Below are 22,647 nucleotides of genomic sequence, written 5' to 3'. Positions count from 1 at the left end.
AATATAAGTTAAACAAGGTTGGTGAAAGTATGCATCCCTGCCTTACGCCATAAGGGTCGATTCTCACTATACCTCCCATTTACTTTCCATACCCATGGCATTCCGTTTCCATAAAATATTATTAAATACAAATCATATAGTATATGCTCACTTTCCGTTACGTTTACCTACCATTCCCGAAGCTTTGCGTTCAATATCGGCCACGTATTTTTCGGCGACATCTCGGATACCCTATGGATAATGTGAATATTGCTATTACCTCGCGGTTCAGTCACGTATTTTTTTCTACGACAAGGTGTGACTTGTCGGGTAGAGTATGGATTGGGGGAATACATGTTGAGAAAAATTTGGACAATAAAAAATTTATAGAACTTGTCTGACATGACTTTTTGAAATAAAAAATACAGTGATAATACATTTAAAGACGGCAATATTTTGGCCGGCTTTGCCAAGGAATTAAAATATTTTCTTCATCCAATATCTTCTTATTCCTCTTTATAAGCAATTCCGCTGGTTCATCGGCGGATTGATAACTTCTACGGAATATTGTCACTCCATCTTTTGCTTGGTCGGCCGATACTTCTAGCGATTGGTGATTTATTTCTTGCTATTTTGACCACACGTGTCTCTCTATTCTGCTATGTGGTTGTTCCATTCTTTTTTCTTCTATTTAGTGTCCATTCGTTTACACATCCTGGGATATATAGTCCTGAACATTTCAGGGACTACCTTCTTCGCTTTCCGGTGACACAATTATAATATGCCTGCTTCTCCCAACTGCGTCGCTTCACTAGAAACAAAGTTACAGAACTATAGGTTCTTCCAAGTTGTGCGTTACCTTTTTCGCTTTCTGGTGACACAATAATTATAATATATCTGCTTGTTCCAACTCCATTGCTTCACCAGAAACGAAGTTAGAAAACTATAGGTTCTTCTAAGTTGTGCGTTACCTTTTTTGCTTCCCGGTGACACAAATATAATATATCTACTTGTTCCAACTCCGTTGCTTCACCAGAAGCGAAGTTAGAAAACTATAGGCTCTTCCAAGTTGTGCGTTACCTTTTTTGCTTTCCAGTGATACAATTACAATATATCTGCTTGTTTAAACTGCGTTGCTTCACCAGAAACAAAGTTAGAAAACTATAGCTTGTTCCAAGTTGTGCGTTACCTTTTTCGCTTCCCGGTGACACAATTATAATATATCTGCTTGTTCAAACTCCGTTGCTTCACCACAAGCGAAGTTAGAAAACTATAGGCTCTTCCAAGTTGTGCGTTACCTTTTTCTCTTTCCGGTGACACAATTATAATATATCTGCTTGTTCAAACTCCGTTGCTTCACCAGAAGCGAAGTTAGAAAACTATAAGCTCCTCCAAGTTGTGCGTTACCTGTTTCGCTTTCTGGTGACCCAATTATAATATATCTGCTTGTTCAAACTCCGTTGCTTCACCACAAGCGAAGTTAGAAAACTATAGGCTCTTCCAAGTTGTGCGTTACCTTTTTCTCTTTCCGGTGACCCAATTATAATATATCTGCTTGTTCAAACTCTGTTGCTTCACCACATGCGAAGTTACAAAACTATAGGCTCCTCCAAGTTGTGCGTTACCTTTTTCGCTTTCTGGTGACCAAATTATAATATATCTGCTTGTTCAAACTCCGTTGCTTCACCACAAGCGAAGTTAGAAAACTATAGGCTATTCCAAGTTGTGCGTTACCTTTTTCTCTTTCCGCTAACACAGTTATAATATATCTGCTTGTTCAAACTCCGTTGCTTCACCACAAGCGAAGTTAGAAAACTATAGGCTCCTCGAAGTTGTGCGTTACCTTTTTCGCTTTCTGGTGACCCAATTATAATATATCTATCTGCTTGTTCCAACTCCGTTGCGTCACCACAAGCGAAGTTAGAAAACTATAGGCTCCTCCAAGTTGTGCGTTACCTTTTTCGCTTTCTGGTGACCCAATTATAATATATCTGCTTGTTACAACTGCGTTGCTTCACCAGAAACGAAGGTAGAAATCTATAGGTTCTTCCAAGTTGTGTGTTATCTTTTTCGCTTTCCGGTGACACAATTATAATATATTATCTGCTTGCTACAACTGCGTTGCTTCACCAGAAACAAAGTTAAATTTTTAATTTATGAATGTTTTTTATATTGATAACGATTTCCGAAGTGAAAGTCGAAACGTCAAGTAAACTTGATTTCAAACTTGAATTGTGGCTTATGCCCAAATAAAATAGTAAATCTTATTTTGTATTTCTCACGCCGCGGCGCGCCGGTAAGAAGACAAATGTGAAATAACCTTTTTTTACATTGGTCCGCATGTATTTTTTACATTTCTATTATTTTTTCTTCAGACCACATTTCATCAAGCCGGAAAAAACACGTGTATTCGAGTCAAAAATTTAGGGTAAAATGTTACCAAACCGGTACAAAATTTGTGGAATATTAAATGGGGAAAGTAAACGCGACGTCTAGTGAGAATGGTGGTTAAATTAATGGGAGGTGTATGGAACGGGTATGGGAAGTAAACGGAACGTATAGTGAGAATATAATTTTAATGGAAGGTGTATGGAATGGTTATGGAAAGTAAACGGGAGGTATAGTGAGAATCGACCCTAATACGGGCTTATGTAGACTTATATGTGAAATATATGAAAATAAATGAAATATTTTATGAATAGAGGTATATGTTCACATATGATCAAAAGCGTTCGAATATTTTTCTGATTTGCGTTTGGGTTAATAAATATAAGTCAGATAGTGTAAGGGATATTTTGCCAGATGCATCTGATCACGAGGATAACTAACAGAGGGTAATTAACAATATTAAATTACTAGTAATAATTAGATATGTTTTGTTTGTACCTAGGTTTTAATAAAAAATGTTTGTGAAAAGAGGTATATGTTCTATTTTTTTTAATGTTCGATATATTCCATATTTACTACAAAAAATGTGTTCTTGCGACATAATGAAGTCATACACCGAAGATAATACACATTTTATTGAAAAATAATAATGTATTGCATTTACGTCACAAAAATCACAAGAACCCGTTTTCCCAAAATTATACTTTTTTGACTTATATCCCTTTTCACATACGCCCGCCAAATGTTGCAAAACTAAAAAGAGGAAATGGATTGAAGACTTACTGCTGGAACTCGAAGCTAATAGCAACGATAATGCAAGACTATATAAACACATAAAAGCACAGAATAAGAAAAAGATACCGGCAAATATTGGGAAAAAGGAATGGGAAACACACTATAGAGAATTGTTCAAAAAGAAAGACGATGCTGAAAATGCAGAAAATGAAGAACAAACAGAAAATAGGAATGAAGAACAATCAGATCCACCCTCATAAAACGAAGTATTGACGACCATAAACAGATTAAAGACAAGGAAAGCAGCAGGACCAGACGACATTATAAATTAGTTAAATGAGGCTACACGTACGAGCGGAGCGGAGCAACAGCGAGAGCAGCCGAACGAGGTGGGGGTAGCCCAGCTGTGAACTTTTTAGTTCAGTCTTGAATGTAAGCAAGACAGCAGTTGAGCGCTTCTCACTCTCTGAGGCGAGAAGGAGAGGCAAAGGCCGATCGACTGGATGTGGTGAAACTTAGGGAGTTTGATTTTATTGAATTCTCTGAGACGCCACAGCTAGAGATCGGTTAGCAGAAAAAGTAAAGCGGGCTCGACGTGAGCCCGCTACGGGATTTCTACTGTGCCTCCGTAAGGGTATCGACACTGCAAGGTGTAGTTCTTTGGAATCTACATCGGGCAGCCCCGGCCCCTAGGTCAGTAGAACGAGAACATCAAGAGGATCCCGTACTTAGTTCTGTCTGGGTACGTGAACAACCGCGATGGGGACAGGGAAACCAACCCTGAAGCCTTCGCCAAAATTAGAGATTCTCCCCCCCCCCCCATGGCCACTCCGCCAACACATGAAGATCCACGCAAAGTGGTTCTTAGCCTATTACAGAAAGAACAAACAGATGAAAGCGAAGAGGAAACCGACGAAGAAGATACCGAGATGAAATCCGAGGAAGACTCCGAAGAGGACACCGACACCGAGGACACGGAAAATGAAGCCCCCAGAAAGGCAGAGAGAAAGAGCTCCCAGAGAGAAAGAGCAAGAAGGGCTGAGAGGAAGGTGGCCTTGCAAAAGCTCGAAACCCTGTTTGCAGATCAGCATGATCAGATAAAAAAGCATGAAGAAGAGACAGCCCGGCATAGGGCCGAAAAGGAGAGACTAACTGCCGAAATCGAGCGACAAAGAGAAGAGATGGCGAATATGTCAGCCCGGATGGACGACCTACTGATAGAGTTGAAAGAAACTCGGAAACTGATAGAGAAGCAACACCAACAGGAGAAGCAGCTACCGAGGCCACAACAGGACAAAAACCCAGCTACCAATAAGCCACCGCCGGCTGAAGAACCGAAGCCAAAAAAGAAGAAAGAAAACTTCCCACCACTGTCACGAGGACCAGAAAGCCAGCCCCCAGAGCAAAACACAGATGGTGAGACGCCTACCTTGAGGCGATCTGGCGATTCAGAGACAGAAGACATGGAAACAAACGAAGAAACCACCGTGTTGCCCGAACAACAAGCAACACCTCACAGAAAGCCGCCTGTAATTAAATTACAGAGCGTGAATGAGACAGGGGCATTCCTCACCATAGCCCAAAAATTAAAAGTCTACACGACAAACAAAATCTCCAGGAGTGGCAAAGAAACACTCATCCAGGCGAAAAGCCTGGAAGATTATAAAAAAATGGTGAGGATAATAGAAGAATACGCAGAGGCACACAAAGACAAGAGGCTACAATGGGTAGCCTTCCCAGTAGAAGTGGATATAAAACCCAAAGTGGTTTTAAGAGAATTGCCCTCAAACACCACCAAGGAGGAAATCCAAGAAGAGATGGAAGTACAACACCAAATAGTCTGCCAAGCAGCTAAGAATATGACCACAAGAGCCGGCCCTAAAAGGAAACTACCGATGTTCGTACTGACTCTGAATCGCGAGGACGTAGAAAAGGCTAAGCTGATCACCAATCTGTGCCACATGAAGGTAGTAGTGGAAGACCTACGAAAAGCGACAGGGCCAACGCAGTGCTTCAACTGCCAGGGCTTCCACCATGCACAGAACGCGTGCCACAAAGACCCCAGATGTGTGAAATGCGGAGAAGATCACCCCTTGAAGCAATGTAAAAGGCCCAGAGAAACAAAGGCAACCTGCGCCAACTGCCACGGAAGCCATCCCGCAAGCTACAGAGGATGCCCTAGATGTCCAACCTGGAGCAGACCACCAGAACAGAGGCCACAACAGCAGACCAACAGACGACAACAGGCAACCGGAGTCTCCTATGCCAAAGCCACACAAGCCAATAACCAATAAGCCACCACAGCGATCCTCCCAGACGAAGACTACCTGGTCAGACTAGTCACCAACATAGTGACCAAGGTAGTCCAAGAAGTCATCCAAGATACCAGACAGACGATCAGGTAAAATCAGCATACAAAAAAACATAAAAAAGGCGTAAGTCACCAAAAAAATCACAAAAAACAAAAAAATAAAATTCTAGAGCGCCAAGCCGTTAGACGGAGCCCGCCGTTAGACGGAGCCCAGTGCGGCTTGGTACAATGGCTTGGGGCCCAAGCAAGCAATTTTAGTTTCCGCGGATAAGTAATTAGAGGATAAAAAGCTTAGAGCGCTTAACGCTGACCTAGTTTTTGCATTCGATTAGGGTACCACATTGGAATCTTATTACCCAGGGTTCCATTGTGAAGAGCATTTGGCTACGATAGTTGTGCCCCTATCGCGCATCAGCGTGCTATAGGGGGAAAAGGGATGGCCTGGGGCATTGGAGCGAGGTGGGGTGATCCCTGTTTTTACTCGGGCCAAAACACCTCGCCCCAATGAATTGTTACACCCGAATGTTCCTTTTCGAAAGGGAAATCATCTCCCACAGGTCGGGTTGAATCAAATTGCTTGCTTGCTTGCTTGGGGAGAGGAACTAGCCCACAGAATCCACAAGCTGATAGAACGAATAGGGGAAGAAGAACGCATGCCGAACGACTGGAATTGCGGTCTGATAACACCAATCCATAAAAAAGGCGACAAGACGAAATGCAGAGGACTACAGGGGAATCACGCTATTAAATATAATGTACAAAATATTAACTAATTTGATCAGACAAAGAATAGAAAAAGAAACGAGAACAAAAATAGGTGAATACCAACATGGTTTCAGAGAAGGTAAGTCAACAATAGACACAATACACATTGTAACGCAAATCGTCGAAAAAACTTCACGGAATAGATCTACATATACTGTTTATTGACTACAAGCAAGCCTTTGACAGTGTAATAAGGGAGGAGCTAATTAATGATATGAATCAACTAGGCATTCAAGAACAACTAGTAAGTCTCACGAAAATGACGATGAAGGAATCCAAGGCACGAATCTTAACAAGGGAAGGCCCGTCAGATGAAGTACAAATGGAGGTAGGCATCAGACAGGGAGACTCCCTGTCAACAACATAACATTGCCATAGAGGGGGCAGTAAGAGCAGCCAAAATTATAGGAACTATTATCGAATCTTCAGCTTAACTGATAGCGTATGCAGACGATATTGCATTGGTTACTAGAGATTTAAAAACCATGCAGAATATAATATTAATTCTAGTTAAAGAAGCAGAGAAGAGATGGCTAGTAATAAATCAAAGCAAAACGAAATACCACAAGTGCTCAAGACAGAATACGAACATCGAAAAAGAAATTAAGCTTGGTGCATATACATTTGAAAGAGTACACCGTTTCAAATTCTGGGAGTGATGGTGAATGGCAGAAACGATAGAACGGATGAAATAAATAAACGCATCCTACTGGGTAATAAAACCTACTGGAACTACCAAAAATTCTTGAAAGAAAAACACATTAGTAAGACAACCAAATTAAAAATTTACATGACTGCAATCAGGCCAGTGATCACCTATGGTGCAGAGACGATGTGCCTAACAGAAAAAGATGAAATGAGGTTAGAAATGGGACCGGTGAGGATAAGTGTAGGCGAATTTAGAAGATTAACTAATGAAGAAATTAAAGAAGTCATCCAGGGGGAAGACATGATCAAGTTCGTGAAGGCGCAAAGGCTCAGGTGGCTGGGACACACAGAATAAGCTACCCCAGACTCTACGCTAAAGCGAATAACTGGCTGGAGACCAACAACAAAGAGACCAAAGGGAAGACCCAAAACAAGATGGAGAGATCAAGTCTTAGGAGACATAAAGAAGCTGAGAATCTATAGTTGGAACGAGCGTTGTAAGGACCGGAAAGAATGGAGGAAACTTGTAGACAGGGCCAAGTCACACACGCTGCTATAATAATAAAAGACAACAGCGTAATGATTCTCCGTAACAAATGAATCAGAGAGCCCAAAAGGGCGGTAAACACTCCGCCAGGAGTGAATAAGCCATGATGATGATGATTTGAAACTAAAAATTACACTACATTTTCCCTTAGTTCTTCACCCCTGTAACTTATTAAAATAAATATAGAAGTTTTCAAGAACTTTCGGCCCTCGGTAAGAACGTGATCTTTCATTCTGAATTTAAATTTTTCAAAAATACTTATTAGTTTTCTCAGAATTAGAAAAAAAATGAATCCCATTTAAATAGCATTGGGGCCGAAACTTTGTACCGATCCGCTTAACACATCAGTCAAATGTTGTGAAATTGGCTCATTATACCTATATAAACTCACAGGCAAAAATATTGCATATTTTGAAATTACCGTGTGAAATAAAAATTTTTGTGCTGTCCCCAGACAGTTTTGTGCTCATAGAAATAGGATTTCTTTTCCGAATGCGATATTTTAATGTATCATATAAATGGTATAATCGGATTTAAATTTAATATGAGCTATATGATGGATAATATAATTTTTAAGTTGAATCTCATCAAGGTTCACATTCACTATTCTACCGACATGAAGACCTGCGCCATGGTGCATTAACACGAATTTGTTATCCAATATGGCTGGCAAATGGCAAAACATGGTCTAAAATGTTTTTATTGTATATTCATATAACACGTGAAGTTGATTAGGCGAATGCCAAATGTACATTGAAAACATTTTAGAAGATCATGTTTTGCCATTTGAAAGCCATATTGGATATGACATTTTGGTGCTAATGCACGTCTTCATGTCGCTAGCATAGTGACTACTTACCTTGATGAGATTAAATTTAAAAATTATACTGGCCAGTATATAGCCCAGATAAGATTTAAATCCGATTATGGCATTTATGTGATACTTTAAAACATCGCAATCGGAACAGAAATCCTATTCCTATGATACAGGGGGACTAAGAATAGCAGCACAAAAAATATCATTACTAAACAAAAATATTGCATATGCATGTGGAATGAAATTTTTTGTATTGCTATCGTTAGCCCCCTGTATCATAGGAATAGGATCTCTGATCCTAAGTTACTAATCTAAGAACTTATTTTCATGCGCAGTCTGAGACATCTACTTTATATCGCGCAAGACACAACACCGCTTAAACTGAGGACACAAGAAATGCGCATAAACCACCAGCCTAAGCACCACCAGCCTAAGCACGAAAAAATGCGCACCTGGATGGGTACACCTCTGCATGGGCGGCATCTGAATGAGGTTAACCAAGAACATGTCGACAATTCAGAGTCGAACTATTGGTTGACGTCAGGAAAGATGTTTCCCGATGGATTTCAAGCCCAATAATTAATACATTATCTTACTGGGGGCTGCCAGGCGTTTGTCGGAACTGTTTATAAAGAACGCCGTGACTCAGTAGGAAAGATTCTTTACCAAGAACTAGCTGGCAAACTTGGACTTCTCCATACCGACCATCTCCCTTATTATCAATACGTTCATGGTAGAATGATTGAAAACGACAACTACAAGCTATGCTGGGATCGCACTGTGCTCACAGACCAACGAATGGTACATAATAGACCGGATCTCATACTAGTTAATAAACTTACTAAGCAAATAACGTTAGTAAATGTTGCATGCAGCTATACCTAACAACAATAATCTGGTTGTTAAGTACAACGAAAAGATTGCCAAGTATAGAGATCTCAAAATACAAATAAGGAGACAATGGAGAATGGAAAGTACCCATAAAATACCTATTGTCCTTTCTACTAATGGAGTAATTCCGAAAAACCTCATAGAAAACGTCAAAAAGCTGGGTCTAAACGAACATTTTGCAAGACTATGTAGAAAGCTGAGATACTCTGGCATATCACGATGTCACCTAGGGCTCGATAACACGGAAAGAGTCCCACCAAAGCTCAATCCTTTTGATACCTTAGGTATCTGGGATGAGTGAATTTTTCCCTTAGAGAGAGTGTGGGCCGTATGGCTAAATCTGAACATTTCAATATTCATTTCAGTACTGTTTATTTTGCCGCATACTGTACAAGTACATAATAAAGCCTATATGGACATATGGAGTGCAACTTTGGGGCTGTGCCAAGCCTTCTGCTACTAAAATCATTCAGAGAATCCAATCCAAGATCAATCAGAATGATTTTCAACGCGCCGTGATACGTTGGTAACTAAACACTGCAGAACGACTCTGGTATACCGTTCGTTGAAGACGAAATCAGCAGACTGACAAGAAATTATTTAGAACACCTGCCAGCCCACCCCAACGAGGAAGCAAGGCAACTACACCTCCAACCAGAAGTCAGACGAAGATTGAAGAGACATTGGCCAACAGATTTTATTCTTTAATTTTAACTCTAATTTTAATTTCAATTTTAATTTCAAATCATAATCCAACATTAATTTAATTTGTTAGTGTTAGTACTGGGAGTGTTATCAGTGGATAGTTTCTCCTCTCGTGTATCTGCAATACTCATATTTACTAATAGCTTCCAATAACAGATTGTAAATTTGCAAATTTAATAATAAAAAATACTTTTTTTTTAGTTATATTTCTGAATCTTAGCTTTGCATGTTTTTTTTTCTCATTTACTACAAAAGAAAACTAAGAAAAGTAAAGAAAGAAAGATAATAGAATGAAAGGTGATACGAAATACTGTATGATGATTTAATTATAAAAATTATATGATAAAATTGTATTAGGTTCTTCAAAAATAAAAATGAAGATAACGTATTCATAATAATATATAAATTATAATTTGTATCGAGAGGCTAGTGAGCGAAACTTTTCGCTGTGAGCCGATCTTGAACCTCAGAGCGCGCTATTAAATTATCGATATCTTAGTCAAAAATAAACCTACGAAAACTTTTCTACGTTCAAAATGTTCCTTTCGAGTTCTTCTATCATTAATTAAAGTAGAAATGTTTATTACTCAAATTTGCTAAAAACCCTTATAAACAACTAATGTACATTTTTTTAAAGAAAACTATAACTTCAAACGGGTATAACTTTAACACAAATAAAGATAAAGTAGCTTAACAAACTTTGTTTGGAAGTATGTATATGAATTAATCTTTAAAATGAGACCTTGTAAAGACCGACTTACTATCGAAAAAGCCTTGAAAAATATTTATTTTGCAATTTGCATTATGCACTAATTTTACAATATCTTGAGTTCTAATTGTTGGATTTAAGTTTAATAAACGCCATTTTCTTTGTTTTTTTTTTATTAAAAATGAATTTAATTTGAAAAAATTTTTTATCTCTTTTTTGACCACTGGGGATTTTGAGGGAATCCACCCTCGAAATTCGTAATCAGCAGCCAAAAATCCATTAGAAATCATTGAGTTTGCCCATCAGAAGTGAAAAGGCCACGGTGGCGTAGCTGGCGCCTAGACTAATATGACTTTTAGACTGTTCTAAATTGTTTATGATTGAATGGCAATCAAAATATAATAATACTTTTTATTTTAGCATGGTTAAAAGATCACAATACTTCTGAGATGGCCTTAAATAAAGCTGTTACTGAATTTACTCTATCGTGCGCTGGTTATTGTGTGGCCACTTATGTGCTGGGTATTGCTGATAGGCACTCTGATAATATAATGGTTAAACAAAATGGACAAGTAAGTACTAGTATAAGAAATTAATTCTATATTATCTGAAAGAAATTAAGAAGAACTAGTACTGAGGTAATGAGTTTAAAAAACGATTTTTTGTTTATAAAAATGATTTTTGTATCTTTCTTGGTGCACATTAAAAGTAAAAGTCTTTACCTTTAATACGGTATCCGTAGAATAACCGTTGCTTAATTATTTTATGTCTTATATTATTATAAAAAAAATTTAAAGCACTCGGGGGAGTGCCGACAGAAGTAAAAACTTTTTGCGAAGCAAGCGCCTTCGAGTACATACTCTATCCCTCCTCCAACCATTATAACTTATACGCAATTCAACCTATAGTATATACAATAATATCTCGCCGTGTCGATGACGATCGCGAGATCAATGCTTTCTCCCCATCCCAAAAGTGTACAACGTCGCTAAAGAAGTTTTCATTTCAAAAATAGTTTAAACACTAATCAGTTATAATGATTGGAGAATGGATAGTGTGGCCCCTCATGCCCATGCTTCGCAAGCTCCCTCTGGTACACACTCGATCCATCCTCCAACCATTATAATTCGTTCGAACTTATACGCAATTCAAGCTATAGTATATAAATTACTAATATCTCGCCGTAGCGATGACGGTTACGAATTCAATGTTTTTCCCCATCCAAAAAGTGCATAACGTCGCTAAAGAAGTTTTCACTTCAAAAATACTTTAAACACTACCTAATCAGCTATAATTATTGGAGTAGGGACAGTGTGACCCCTTATTCGCTTGTTTCACAAGCTCCCCCGGTACACTATCTATCTCTCCTCCAACCATTATAACTTCGTTCGAATTTATAATATGCAATTCAACCTATAGTATATAAATTACTCATCTCACCGTAGCGATGACGGTCGCGAATTCAATGCTTTTTCCCTATCCAAAAACTGTACAACGTCGCTAAAGTAGTTTTCACTTTAAAAATACTTTAAACACTAATCAGTTATAATGATTGGAGTAGGGATAGTGTTGCCCCTCACGCGCTTGCTTCACAAGCTCCTTCGGGTACACACTTTATGCCTCCTCCAACCATTATAACTTTGTTCGAACTTATACGCAATTCAACCTGTAGTATATAAATTACTAATATTTCACCGTAGCGATGACGGTCGCGAATTCAATGCTTTTTCCACATCCCAAAAGTGTCCAACGTCGCTAAAGAAGTTTTCATTTCAAAAATAGTTTAACCGGGGAGTAGTCGCGCTCACTTCTGTAACGGGAACAGTCGCGTGTTAGATTTCATCTCACAATACGCATTTACAACAAATTTTTATTTTATAGTATTTTTATTTACTTGCTATGTTAAAAATATTATTTCTAACAATTATTAAAGCTAATTGGCTCTCCCCAAAGCCATAAATTCCACAAAAAGAAGAAGAAAAAAAAATAAAGCACTCATGGGAGTGCCGACAGAAGTGAAAACTTCTTATAGTGTATAAATTACGAGCTCAATGCTTTTCCCCATCCAAAAAGAAGTGCTACACCTATATTATATACGCGTTTGGTACGTTCTATGCTAGTTATGTATACATACGAGTACACATGATACTATAAATAAGATAAGGTTATTTTTAGTATCATGTACCGGGTGTCCCAGTAAGAATGGCTCTCGGCCATATCTCAGGAACTGTTTATAGTACAGCTTTGGGAAAACAAATTTATAACAAAAGCCTGGAAATTATTTTCATAATTGTAAGTCCACCGCTAGAGGGCGTAATTAAATATCAAAAATTAAAAAATCGAAATTTTACAAAATTTGCCTAATGAAAGATCACTGGAAATCCGATCATAGTATTCTTAATACAATTCTGCGCATATTTTATTTCACAAGCTTAAGTCTACCTGTGCAAATAAGAGGTGGGGGTGAGTGGGAACCTTGTTATGAAAAAATCTCTGCAAGTCCGGTTCTGCTTAATCGATTTTTGCAAACTTGGTCTTGTTGCTGAACAGCTCTTTTTCGTCAATGTAATACTTATAATTTGGAAACAGCCTATTACGTAGTATGCCAGCTAGGAGGCGCTCTTAATTTTTTTTAGAAATCTAGTTTTCTTTGGAAAATATTAAATACAAATATGTATTTTTCCTGTATTACAAAATTAGACCGAATTAGCAACATAATACCGAAAACCGCATGTTGATACCTTTTTTCTATCTCGAGATATCTTAAGAAACGTGTAAATTTTAAACATAACTGTTGCTGTCATATAAGTGGAAATATATAGAAGCAAGTAGTGTGCTATGGAAAAAAACAAAGGAACATTGTCCAGATGCCACCGGATATAATGAATCAAAACAACAATAAGACAAATAACACTATAAAATATAACAAAAAAAGAGTGTGTGTACCTTATAAAAAAAATTATACTTCTATTATTATGATTTTAACGAAATAAATATATTTTAAACAGTTTAATTGTATTTTATTTAAATATATTAAAACTAATTTTAATACTTAAAATAATACCAAAAATAAAAAATAACGTTAATACGTAGAATCGTAGAAAATTTTTCTACGAAAAACGTCAGGTTTTCTACCCAATTTTATTAGAAATGTAACTTCTATCGTGCGTACAAAGTACACACAAATTCTATTTTTCTATATTAATAAGTCATATAAAAACTCTTTAAAAAGTCAGTACAACTATAAACCCACTTTTGTCTCTGTTAACAATAAAGACAACTACTTAGTGACGACCTAAATGTTCAAATTGCTGCCCATCATTTACTCTTTCAAAAGTAGATTTAATAGCTGTCTCAATTTCTGCTCTCGAAATACTTTGAATGGCGTTACGTATTCTCTCGATCATGTTTTCTCGAGTAGTGGGTCTAGTTACAAAACAATGTCTTTAATCCGTCCCCATAAATAAAAGTCAATAACAGTTAAATCTGATGATCTGGCTGGCCAAAAAAATAGGCTTCCACGTCCTATCCATCTATCAGCGAATGCCTCATCTAAAAAAATCTCTAACCGCTTTGGAGAAATGCGCCGGACAACCATCGTGCTGAAACAACATGGACCTACGAACTTCTAGCGGTACATCTTCCAGAAGAAGAGGCAATTCATTCCTTAAGAAATGCAGATAGCCTTCGCCAGTAACAGCATTATCGAAAATAAAGGGTCCAATTATCTGACCATCTAATATACCACGCCACACATTTATCGACCACCGACCTTGATATTGAACCTCTTCCATCCAACTTGGATTATTCTGTGACCAGTAATACGCATTATAACGGTTTACCGTACCATCACTTCTAAATGTAGCTTCAGTATACTAAGGATTTCCACAGTTTTCACTGTATTCCTTCACTCAACCGTTCTCTCCAGCTCTTTCTGTCTTGCCAGTCCCCTTTCTGTAGATTTCTTCTCTCCATTGCTTCGTCTACTTCATCTCTGAAGGATCTTCGGGGTCTGCCTCTCTTCCTTTTTCCTATTGGGCTCCACTCTGTAATTCGGTTTATCCACCGATTTTGGTCTGCTCTTCTGACATGTCCGTACCAGGTTAATCTCTTCTGTTCGATGTAGTCTATTATGTCTGAGTTCACTCCCACTCTTCTCTTAATCTCTGTGTTATTTATTCTATCTCTCCTTGTTACTCTGCAGCTTCTCCTTAGGAATTCCATCTCTGTCGCTCTTATTTTATTTTTGGTTTTCTTATTTATTGTCCAATTTTCACACCCATAAGTGAGGATACTTCTTGTCATGGTATTATATATATTTTTTTTATTTAACCTCCCAATTTATTTACAATCTGTAAAACAAGTTACAATGAGTAAATGTTGTGATGGTATTATATATTCTTCTTTTTGTTTTTATGCTGATGTTCTTATCCCACAGTATCGGGTTCAATTTTCTTATGCAGTCTCTTGTTTGTCCTAGTCTATTTTTTATATCTTCCTCAGTTGTTCCTTTGTTTGATATTATAAACCTAAATACTTGTACTTATCTGTTCCTCTGATTTGTTTACCTTCGTCTATTTCCAGTTGTTTTATTTCTGTATTCTCCGTTGTTAGGTATTCAGTTTTCTTTAGGTTTATTTCCATCCCATTCTTTGTATATTCCTGTTCCAGTTTCCTCATCATAAAACTGAGGTCATCTTCGTCTTGTGCGATCACTATTTGGTCGTCAGCAAAACTTAGGGTATATACATACTCAGTCCTTACTGGTATACCCATTCCTTCGCACTTTCTTTTCCATGGTTTCAGGGTTTTTTCCAGGAATATTTTGAATAGGGTAGGGGATGTGGAGCAGCCCTGTAGTAGTCCTGCATATTCGATTGCCCATTTTGATAGGTCATTTTTGTAGAGTGCCTTTACTGCTTTTATTAATCTTCGTGGGATTTCAATGTCTTCCATTGCTTCCCATAGCTTGGTTCTAGGTATCGAGTCATGCGCCTTCTTAAGATCTACAAATGCCAGATGGACGGATCTATTTTGGCCATTCGTTTTTCTATTAGTTGTTCAACCGTGTAAATGTGATCCAGGCATGCTTTCCCCGCTGTGAATCCTGCCTGGTATTCTCCGATTTTATCCTGTATATATATTTCTAATTTTTCCTTTATGGTCTTTCCATACAGTCTGCCTATAGATGATATTATGCTGATTCCTCGATAGTTGTCGCAGTTTTTTCTATTTCCTTTCTTATAATATATTGATGTCATATATGCTTGAGTCCATTCTGCCGGTAAGTCTTCAGTGCTCTCTCAAACATTTTGTGTATCATGCGGAATAGCTTTTCCGATCCGTTCTTTATCAATTCATTTGGTATTCCGCCGGGGCCTTCTGCTTTTTTGTTCTTTAGTGTTTTGATCGTTCTTTTTACCTCAGCTAGGCTTAATTCGATTTCGTCATGTGTATAGATTTCTATTCCGTCTCTTTCTACTTCTTTTAATTGGGGCGACTTTCGGTTAGCAATTTTTTATAGCATTCTTGCCACTCGTTTTCTTTGATTTGACCGATCTTGACCTCTGTCTTATTTCTTTGGAGTGACTTTAAGATACGCCATGACTCTGAATTTCTCATTCCTCCTATGTGTTGTTCTATTTTTGTGCATGTTTTTTCTTATCTTTCATTTTTTTCTTTTGCTACTTTTCTTTTTACTTCTTTAGTTTTTTCCCTGTAGAGTTCCAAGTCCTCATAGTTTTTTGTGTTCAGGTATTTTATATGGAGTTCCTTCTTCTCTTTTATGCATTTCAGTGTGTCTTCGTTTAACTTTGTATTTTGGTGGGTGTATTTTTGGTCTTTTTCTCCAAGAGCTTCTAGGGCTGCTGTCTTTATGCAGGTTTTTATGTGTTCGTAAGTCTGTTCTAATGATTGATACCTAAACTCTTCTAGCTTTTGGTGCAATCTTCGTTTGTATAAATCTTTTATGGAGTCTTCTTCTAATAAAGTATGTAGATGTAGCTTCATCCGACCACAAAATACGCGACAGCAACTGAGGATCCTCAGATACCATACCTAGCAACCAGTTGCAATAATCCAACCTTCTATCATGATCATTCTCATTCAAACTTTGATTCAGTATTATATGATATGGATGAAATCTAAAAAAAAATATGACATAGTATAATAGATAGGTACGACTATCTATACCTTTAATGATTTTACCTGGCTTCTCTCAAAATACGTTGAACGGTGGTTCTGCATAATTCCAAGTCTCTAACTATTGCTCTAATACTTAAATGGGGATTAAATTGCACATATGCTAAAACATTTATGGCATTTTCCTCCGAGAGACCTCTGCCATGTCTTCTATAAACAGGAAGATTTACATTTCCCGTCGTTCTTAAACGGTGAATGAGCCGATGAAAAACTCTACTACTGGGGTGACGTCTTTGGGGATATTTCATTGCATATATTCTAAATTCTAGACTATCTAGACGCAACAGTTGAATTTCTCATGCATTCAAAGAATGTGGCTATCGTGTCTAATGTTTCTTCGTTTGTAAGAATCATCTTAAATTTCACTCCGTATAAATTTTATATAAAATTTAATAGAAACAAACCGTAACAAATCATCAATGAACAAATTTTTATTTTTTTAACTGATTTGACACATAATTTGACACATTATGACTTTTTGAAGTTAATACTTCTAATCGTTCTATTTTTTCCATAGCGCACTACTTGTTTCCACTTTGACTTCCTTAACTTAGTTTACCGGTGACAATAACAGTTATGTATTTATCTTAGTTGGGAATAGGATAATTAGTATTAAAATATAATGAAATAAAAATTAAAAATTTGTGAAGAGAATATGACGTTTTTACACTTTCTACGATTCATCGAGAGAAAAGCAAATGCGCGGAGGCAACAATTCATAAAAATTTACATATTAACGCTATTTATTTTAAGTATTGGTATTATTTTAAGTATTAAAATTAGTGTAATATTTAAATAAAAATAAAATTAAACTGTTTAACATATATTTATTTCGTTAAAATCATAATAATATAAGTATAACTTCTTACGCTCGTACAAAGTACACACACTCTTTTTTTGTTATATTATTTTATAGTGTTTTTGTCTTGTTGTTGTTTTGATTCATTATATTATACGGTGACATCTGGACAATGTTCCTTTGTTTTTTTCCATAGCACACTACTTGCTTCTGTATATTTCCACTTTTCCACAAAATTTACACGTTTCTTAAGATATCTCGAGATATAAAAAAGGTAGCGACATGCGGTTTTCGGTATTCTGTTGCTAATTTGGTCTTATTTTGTAATACAGGGAAAAATACATACTTGTATTTAATATTTTCCAAAGAAAACTAGATTTCTAAAAAAAATAAAGAGCGCCTCCTAGCCGGCATATTACGTAATAGGCTGTTTCCAAATTATAACTATTACATTGACGAAAAAGAGCTGTTTCAACAAGACCAAGTTTGCAAAAATCGATTAAGCAGAACCGGACTTTTTTCCCACCTCACCCCCACCTCTTATTTGCACAGGTAGACTTAAACTTGTGAAATAAAATATGAGCAGAATTGTATGAAGAATACGATGATTGAATTTCCAGTGCCCTTTCATTAGGCAAATTTTGTAAACTTTCGATTTTTTTAATTTTCAATTTCAATTACGCCCTCTAGCGGTGGACTTACACTTATGAAAATAATTTCCAGGTTTTTCTCGAGGCAACTTTTGTTATAAAATTTTTTTTACCAAAGCTGTAGTAAAAACGGTTCCTGAGATATGGCCGAGAGCCATTCTTATTGGGACACCCGGTACATACACATAATATACATACGTACGAAATTTAGTTCGGCAAAGTGATGACGGTCGCAAACTCAATACTTTTTCCCTATCTAAAAAGTGCACAACGTCCCTAAAGAAGTCTTAACTTCAAAAATTTATTTCGCCGAAGCGATGACGGTCGTAGTGATGCGTAAGTATAGCCTCTCCTGTTCAAATGTTAACCTCACCTGCTCGTATGGTGATCTAGATCATGGTCATCTGGTACATCTTGCTAGACAACTAACGAGGCTCTGACGTCCGAGTGTTTGCCGGGATAAGCAATCCACCATTTACTGTTGTTCTGAGACTGGGAAACTGGTCTCAAAGGCGGAAGAACCAAGAAAGTGGTCAACGGCATCAGAAGGCAGAAGGCAACGAGAAACCACTGCATTAAAGGTCCCTGATGACATCTCTAGTAAAGCTATCATGGCAAATCCAACTAAAGTGGAAATAGTTACTAATCATGGAATACGGAAGCCAAGATTCGGCAGGGGAGGTGATCCACCTATGGTGGCTCCTGGCTTCTGAGCCACCTTGGATAATTAGGGGTTGGTTACCCCCTACCATAAGGGTTGATGAAATAACTCGTATCACCGTAGATGCATTTATTTTATAAGTTAGAGTACTAACGGTAAATAGCTGGTGGTACGTTAGTTCTCAGTAGCTGTGATGTTTTCCCTTTGGGATCTCAAATATTAATGACTTACTCTTCGCAATGGAATTAGAAGATAATAATTAGTCTTCTCCTGTTTATTGTTTTGGTATATAATGAAAGTAACATTGTTTTGGTTAAAAGCGCTGAGTCGACTCGGTTATAAAAATAATGAATACTATTGTTATTGCAAACCGACCTTGGTCAAACCTAAACTGTTACACTGATATGTGCTAATTTAGGTCGATCGTATTTACTAAAAACAAACGTAGTTTGTTTTGCTAAAGACATTTAAAATTATTAAAAGGATTTGTTTTAATAAGAAGATTACTAAGAGATGCCGTGTATCCCAACACATCTTCCTTTCCTTCCGAAAATTTTCTGACTACGGAAAAGGAAGAAAATTTTTCTTTTATTAGTACCACCACCTGCTTACTGCGTTTTAATAAATACAATATATACATTTTTTATTTCCTATAAATAATAATTAAATACAAAAAAAAATAAAAATGTTCGTTATCAACATTGTTCCCGTTTCACTTGTCACTCACTGTGTTCTCGGATTGTAAGCATATAATCTATTCTTATGTATTTCCCTGATTTTATTGTTTTCCAATCTGATCTTACAATTAACATTATTTACCTCTGTTATTGTGAAGGGGCCTACATAAAGACTATCAAACTTACCATTCTCTTCCCTTTTTACCAGGACTAGGTCTCCTATTTCAAAGTGTTGTGGTGTTGCTTTGGGCTTATTTTCTTCTTGCCGCTCTTTTTTGTCTTCCTTGCTTTCATTGCTTCTAGTGAATTGACCTATCGTGTCTATGTATTCTGTATCCTCTGGTTTCGAATAAGTGTCCGATATCACGTCTTCTTTGACATGTGTCTGCCTGCCTGCCTGTATTTGGTTTATTAATTTGACATTTATGACATTGTTTAACTATTTTCTTACGTCTTTTTCTAAATTTTTCCATCTGAACTTTGCTTTTAGCTTCTTTATTAGTCTATTTTTCTTTAAGTGTCCTCCAAACATCGGGTGATTATGATATTCTTCTATTAACCTGTGTTTTTCTTTGTCATCTTCTATTGTTTCTGGTACTTCACATATGTATATTTCTACATTCTTCAATATTTCGTTTCCTTGTTTAATAAATTCCTCAATTGTGCACACTTTAAAAATAATATCGTTTACGTATATTTTTACTTTACGTACTGCATTCTCTACCGCCAGCTTATCAAGCTGTGCCAACATTTGGTTTAAATCAAAATGATTGAATCCTGTGGCTACGCTCTTGCTGCACTTTATTTTGTTTTTGACCCTAATGCTCAGTCTTGGTGAGATTAGTTCTGCTCCAAAAGACAAAATTGGTAGTCTATGCGCCTCTAAATTATTTAGTACCTTTCTTACTGTCTGTTTGTGGGCTTCTGGCTGTAGTGCGAGTTCACTTTCTGCCTTCGTTTGCCTTGCTTCCTTCTTATTTTCTCTTGCTTGAGCTCGTGTTATAGCTAATATACGGGTATTGTCTATGTATAGGTTCTTTAGTTGATGTAATGTTATTCTTGAAAGACTATCTGCATAGTTATTTTTCTCTGTTATGTATTCTATTTCGAAATCGTATTCCTCTAAATCTAATCTGATTCTTGTAAGTTTCGAAGTTGGTTCTTTCGTTGCGAATAAATGTGTTAGTGGTTTATGATCCGTTTTGACTAAAAATGTTGGTGCTCCATATAAATAACATTTGAAATGATTAATTCCCCAATGAATCGCTAGTAATTCCTTAACGATTATAGGTTTATTACATTCTCCTTTATTGAAACTTCTTGATGCGTATGCTATTGGTAGGTCTATTCCGTTATAATCCTGACTTAAAATTGCTGAACAACTCTCGTTGGATGCGTCTGTTGTTAGTATGAATTGTTTATTGAAATCCGGATATTTTAGGATCGGTGGCTTCATCAGAGATGATTTAAGCTTATTGAATGCCTTTTCACATTCTTCTGACCAAAAAAATTCTACTCCTTTTCTTGATAATCTGTTGAGTGGTCTGCATATTTCAGCAAAATTTTGAATAAAACGTCTATAATAGTTACAAAATGCTACGAATCTTTTTGTTTCTTCCGCTGTCTTAGGTGTCGGGTATTGTTCAATCGTTGCATATTTTGCTTTGTCTGGTGATACTCCTTCCTGAGAAAGATCATGTCCTAAATATGTTACTTCTCTTCTAAAAAATTGACATTTTCCTGGGTTAAGTTTCAAATTGAATTTTCGACATGTCTCGAATGTCTTTTTCAGGTTGTCTAGGTGATGTTTTTCGGATATTCCTATTACTACTATATCGTCCATGTAGAGAAATGCTTTGTCCGGTGTTAATCCCGAAAATGCTATTGACATCATCCTTGAAAAGCTATTTGGGCTTACATTTAATCCAAAAGGTAATCTGGTAAATTGAAATGCTCCATTTTCTGTGCTAAACGATGTGTATTTTCTCGATGATTTTTCTAATGGTATCTGGTGAAAACCTGACATTAAGTCTATAACTGAAAACCATTTTGCTCTTCCTAGTTGATCTAGTATCGAGTCTATCCTTGGTAAAGGAAATTTGTCTGTGACTATTTTCTTGTTCAGTTGTCTAAAATCTATGCATAATCTCCATGCTTTATTTCCATCTATCGCCTTTTTCGGTACCAGTACTACTGGGCTGTTGTATTCTGATGTAGACGGTTCTATTATTCCTTGGTCTCTCAGTTTTTGTACTTGTCGGTTTAATTCCTCTGTTTGTGCATGAGGTGTCCTATAGTTTTTAATGTATACCGGAGTTTGGTCTTTAACTCTCAGTTTCTGCTCGTAGAAGTTGTTACATGTTAGCATGTCATGCCTTAGGGCGAATATATCTGAATAATCGTCACATAAAGATACTAACTTATCGCGTATGTATTCTGGAATGTCTAACTTTAATGATTCCCGTAATTCCTTTTTCCTATCCTTGCTGTCGTTGATCAGTCTATATATGTTGAATAACTTAATGTCTAATGTTTTGATTGCGTTTGTCTCTACTTTTACTGTTTCGTAGGTTGTGTTCAAAATTTTGATGTACGGATTATTACTTGAAATAATTACTCTCGCTATGAATATTCCTGGTTGTATTTCCTGTTGTTCCACTATCCTGTCATTCTTCAGCGTTTGAAAAATTTTTACGACTCTGTAAATTTCACATCTAGGCGGTATTATTATCGTGTCATTATCTATATTATCCAAAATGTTTGTACTAATGTAACAATCGTTGTCCTCTTTAATGTGCATTTTAAGGTTAGCGTAGTCTAGTATGCATTGAAAATTTGAAATAAAGTTTCTCCCAATGATTCCGTCGGTTGGAATAGGAAAGCTAGGTTCCACTAACTGAAAGATATGCTCAAATCGAGATCCTTTTACTTCTAGCGTTGTTTCAACTTCTCCCATTGTTTGTAATTCTCCTTTAGTTACTCCTTTTATTTTCGCTTTTGTGTTTGGTTTCACATGTTCCTTCATAAAATCTTGTGAACATTTCAGTATTGAAATATCAGCTCCTGTGTCTATGATAAAGGTATTTGTGTTTTCTAGGATTCCTGTTTTCATTCGTACAAAATTCGTTAGGTTTAAATCGAAGTTGTAAATATTATATTCCACT

At 36.8% G+C, this 22,647-nt stretch overlaps 1 protein-coding gene across 1 annotated transcript in view; it reads left to right on the top strand.

Moving 5' to 3' along the window:
* LOC114344837 (phosphatidylinositol 4,5-bisphosphate 3-kinase catalytic subunit beta isoform) overlaps nt 1–22,647 on the top strand; it is a 998,515-nt gene that overhangs the window by 859,821 nt on the left and 116,047 nt on the right. Inside the window, exon 13 of the mRNA XM_050644876.1 lies at nt 10,916–11,067. Within this exon, the coding sequence (XP_050500833.1) occupies nt 10,916–11,067 (152 nt within the window). The remainder of the gene's footprint in view (nt 1–10,915; nt 11,068–22,647) is intronic.

Source organism: Diabrotica virgifera, chromosome 2 (genome assembly GCF_917563875.1).
Source record: "Diabrotica virgifera virgifera chromosome 2, PGI_DIABVI_V3a".
In the NCBI taxonomy this organism is placed as follows: domain Eukaryota; kingdom Metazoa; phylum Arthropoda; class Insecta; order Coleoptera; family Chrysomelidae; genus Diabrotica; species Diabrotica virgifera.
Note: the sequence above shows the minus strand (reverse complement) of the source record. Positions and strands in the feature narration are given on the sequence as shown.